This window comes from Grus americana, unplaced genomic scaffold, assembly GCF_028858705.1.
Source record: "Grus americana isolate bGruAme1 unplaced genomic scaffold, bGruAme1.mat scaffold_778, whole genome shotgun sequence".
Lineage (NCBI taxonomy): Eukaryota > Metazoa > Chordata > Aves > Gruiformes > Gruidae > Grus > Grus americana.
Window position 1 is genome coordinate 364824 of NW_026561988.1, and position 4662 is coordinate 369485.

The 4662-nt window shown below is 55.9% G+C and overlaps 1 protein-coding gene across 1 annotated transcript; it reads right to left on the minus strand.

Annotated features, from left to right (window-relative positions):
• Positions 1–225: 225 nt before the first annotated feature.
• On the minus strand, positions 226–1161 carry LOC129201117 (olfactory receptor 14C36-like). The gene has a single exon (XM_054812281.1). The coding sequence runs from the start codon at positions 1159–1161 to the stop codon at positions 226–228; it is 936 nt and encodes a 311-aa protein (XP_054668256.1).
• Positions 1162–4662: the final 3501 nt, after the last annotated feature.

The window sequence follows — 4662 nt, forward strand, 5'->3', positions numbered from 1 at the left end:
AAAATGCCTTTTTATTACAGAGATGTGAGAAGGGAGGCCAGCTGGGCCATTGTGCCAGACACATGTGCAAAGACATGTGGGTCAGAAAGACTGCGTTTGTGCCTCTGGAGAAGTGGCGTAGATGCATACGTTCCTTGGAAAATATAATTATCCTAGATAAAACAACCAAAGCACAGTGGGTTCCCCCGATATATTGGAAATACCTTGTGAAGACACACAGGCAGCTTATTCCTTCTGAAAGACTACTGATTGAAACAGCTTCTTCAGGGTGTCTTTGAGTTGCTGGTTCCTCATGCTGTAGATGAGGGGGTTCACAGATGGAGGTAAAACCGAGTACAGAAGTGACACCATGAGATTCAGGATCGCGGAGGAGACAGACGGGGGCTTCAGGTAGGTGAACATGCCAGTGCTGATAAACAGGGAGACCACGGCCAGGTGAGGGAGGCACGTGGAAAAGGCTTTGTGCCGTCCCTGCTCAGAGGGGATCCTCAGCACAGCCCTGAAGATCTGCACATAGGACACCACAATGAAAACAAAACACCCAAAGGCTAAACAGACACTAACCACAAGAAGCCCAGCTTCCCTGAGGTAGGCATCTGAGCAGGAGAGCTTGAGGATCTGGGGGATTTCACAGAAGAACTGGTCCACAGCATTGCTGTGGCAGAGGGGTAGGGAAAATGTATTGGCCGTGTGCAGCAGAGCATGGAGAAACCCACTGCCCCAGGCAGCTGCTGCCATGTGGGCACAAGCTCTGCTGCCCAGGAGGGTCCCGTAGTGCAGGGGTTTGCAGATGGCAACGTAGCGGTCATAGGCCATGACGGTGAGGAGAAAATACTCTGCTGAAATGAAAAAAACAAACAGAAAGAGCTGTGCAGCACATCCTGAGTGGGAGATGACCCTGGTGTCCCAGAGGGAATTGGCCATGGCTTTGGGGAGAGTGGTGGAGATGCAGCACAGGTCAAGAACAGAGAGGTTGAGGAGGAAGAAGTACATGGGGGTGTGGAGGTGGTGGTCACAGGCTATGGCGGTGATGATGAGGCCGTTTCCCAGGAGCGCAGCCAGGTAGATGCCCAGGAAGAGCCCGAAGTGCAAGAGCTGCAGCTCCCGTGTGTCTGCGAATGCCAGGAGGAGGAACTGGGTGATGGAGCTGCTGTTGGACATTTGTTCACTCTGAGCATGGGGAACTGTTCAAGGAGGAAAACACAGTTAGCAGAGACTTCTCTGAGCAAAATGAAATCCATTACCCATAGACTCTGCCCCTACTGCATACAGCCCTTCTCATTTCCCAGGAGACCTCCTACACTTCCATGGGTGCAGCTCTGGTTGGTGCTGGCTGATTTTGCTGTGAGGAGCAGAGCCTCTGCCCGCTGGCTGCCGAGGAGTCAGCCCTGCTCTGCAGCAGTGGGTTCATGGGAACCAGGGGGGGACAGGGGCCAGTCCTGGGGTTTGGCTTTGTCAGGTGAATCCGCTCCTAACGAAAAAGGGCTGTCAGCATCTGCACTCTGCGGACTAAGGAACTAGGATGGCAGAAGGCAGTTTGAGACATTCGGGAGGTGTTCTTGGATGTCAGAAACCCTCAGCATTTCTGCTGCACTCAGGGAGCACAGAGTGAGTCGTGCGAGGCAAGAGGATTGCCTGTGGCTTAGAGCAGAGTGAGGGGAGCTGGTCTGTCCCTCCGTCTTGTTCCCAGCTTGTACCTTCATGAGGTGGAGAGTGACCACACTCTTAGGTTATGTCATACAACCAGACACTGCTGAGAGCAGAGGCATCCAGCGCAGACCACAAATTGTCTCACCCTTTCTCAAGGTCTCAGCACCCCACTTCTAGACAAGAAGAAACGCGGCTCATTTCACCAACCCAACAGCTTTTCCTTGGTTGTAGCATCTCGGCATTTCTCCATGGGGCTTTCAGATAACACAAAGGTGCTATGGGGCAGGCTTGCATCCTGGAGGGCAGCTCACACCTTGGAGGGACCCCCCAAGGACTTAGCCAAGTGTCCTAACGACAGCACCTGATTAAGGGAAATCCAGCTCATTCTCCAGCCCCACAGACTCCATTGCCCACAGCCCCACACGTCAGAGGAAAGCTGGGACACTTGTTCCCAAGGACATGCCCACATGAATGGATGAACAAGATCAGCCCGTGACTCTGCAGCTGAACCTCCCACCCCCAGGGAGTCTGACCGCAATAAAAAGGTAACTTTAAAACAATCACAGGGAGAAACAAGGAAAAGCACAGGGAGGGTCTGGCTGAGAGAGGCCAGGGCAGAGACAGCCAGGCACTCGGGAAAGCGTTACCCTGACCCAGCTGTGCATGTCACCTCCCAGAGACTGATACTGCAGGACAGTTGCCTTCCACCCGATTGCTGGTCAGCGGGAAATAAATATGTGGCAGGAGGGATGCCCTTCGCCTCTTCTGCTGGTCTGCTGGACAGAGAGGTGACTCCCACCCTAGACCCCAATGTCCGTGAGGGCCAAGGATGTGCTGGGTGGGAGAGACGAAGGGGGTTTCTCAGGGAAGGCATCTGCACTGCAAGGGGTGGCCGGGAGGTGCCCGTATCTCCCCTGCAACAGGGTTTCCATGAGCAGTTCCTTCCTTTCCTGCCCATCTCTCCTGCCTGGAGCTGTCCCTGCCAGGAGCTCTTTCTCTGGCCCCACGTCTCTTCTCTGCTCACAGACCCCATGCCAGCCCCTGTGTGCCCAGCTCTGCCCTGCAGCCTCTCTGTGTGTGTGCAGGGGCTACAGAGAAGGTCACACAAAGCCTGATGAGACTGGAAAGGTGATGCTGGTGCTGTCTGTAGCCCCCACAGCTGCACACTGAATCACAGATGAGGAAAGCTCCTTAGCCATACGGGAGACCCTCCTTTGACCTCTGGATTCAAAAGTCCCCTTGGAAATGTCCCACTGCCCAACCAGCCGACCAAGATGAGAAACCTCAAAAGACAGACACCTTCCCTTACAGGGAAAACCATCTTGAAAAGACCCCTTGGAAATCCCCAGGGCTACCCTGGAGCTGTGAGCAACCCTGACCCACGCAGCACCCTCTCGACAGCAGAAGGACCCTGCCCTGACAGAGGTCGCTCCTTCCACCCACAGCTTCTCCCCACAGCGCATGGGGAGCTCCCCGGGCAGGCTGAGGGTGACCCTGGCAGGCGGCAGAGTCCCTGTGCCAGCACACAGCCCCTGGGGTGCAGGGACCCTGCTCGGAAGGACAGCCCTGGGCACCCCTGGCTGCACACCCACCTGCACACCCCTGCGGCCGTTCCTGGCAGAAGGCAGCCGTCATGCCCTGTGCCTCTGACGCTGTGGCAGGGAAGCCCTGCTCTGCAGCACGTCCTCCTCCTCCTCCACACCAGAGACGTTGTGAGCGTCCTCCTGATAGATCCCACAGGCTGTGGTATGTGCCAGCTTTTGGAGGTCTCTCCAGGAACTGCAGCTGCTTTGTCCTGCTGCCACAGACCTACCGTGCCAAGTGCTGTGCAGATTTCTCCTCCTGTTACTTCGCAACATTCTCACACCCCAGACTGCCTCTTTCCTCTCTTCTCCTCGCTCCTCTGCCCTCGCTGCCTGCAGGCAGTGCCCTCAGCCCTGCTGCGCTTTGCAGAGGAGCTGCTCCTGGGCAGAGCTGTCTCTCTGCAGCGCTGCCCGCTTGCCATGAGCTCCCTCCATCCCAGGAGCCCAGCTCAGCTCAGCAGCAGCACAACAGCCCAAGGGGCCACTTTCTCTGCCCCTCCCCACCCTCCCTGACTCCCTCGAGGTGTCCCTGGGCCTCCAGGGCTGACAGCTCACGAAAGGCAGCAGGGTCTCTCCTGGGGAGCAGAATTTGAAGCAGACTGAAGTAATCACCCAGTGTCCCTCCCTAAGCACTGGACAGGCTGATTCCTGCGGTGGGAATTGCTCTTCCAGGGTGTGCAGATCTGCAGGAGGTGTCCATGTTCCCCTCTGGAAACCCCCATTCCTGCCCCATTGTCAGGCAGGACACACAGGCAGTGACAGGCAGGGGATCATTTCCTTCTGTGCAGGGCAGGGATGGAACCAAGTCAATGAAGGCATCTCAGCTCTCATCAGTATTCCTGAGGCCAGAGGGGATTCAGCTTCTCCAGTGCAACCCACAGACCCACTGGAGGTGGGATTCCTCTTGCCTCAGCTCAGCTGCAAAAAAATCATGGAATCATAGAATGGCTTTGGTCGGAAGAGACCTGAAAGACCATCTAGTTCCAAGCCCCCTGCCATGGGCAGGCACACCCTCCACTAGGCCACGTTGCCCAAAGCCCCATGCAACCTGGCCTTGAACACTTCCAGGGAGGGGGTATCCCCAGCTTCTCTGGGCAACCTCTTCCAGGGTCTCTCCACCCTCTACAGTGAAGAGTTTCTTCCTAATATCTAATGTAAATCTCCCCTCTTTTAGTTTAAACCCATTACCCCTTGTCCTGTCACTACACTCCCTGATAAACAGTCCCTCTCCAGCTTTCCTGTAGCCCCTTTAGGTAGCTCTCTGATCATCTTCATGGCCTCCTCTGGAATCGCTCCAACAGCTTCATGTTTTTCCTGTACTGAGGACCCCAGAGCTGGACACAGTACTGTCGGTGGGGTCTCACAAGAGCGGAGTAGCGGGGCCGAATCACCTCCCTTGACCTGCTGGTCACGCTGCTGGTGATGCAGC

What these genes read in the sequence shown, in the direction of transcription:
- LOC129201117 (XM_054812281.1), bottom strand. Translation starts at nt 1,161, where the DNA reads ATGTCCAACAGCAGCTCCATCACCCAGTTCCTCCTCCTGGCATTCGCA.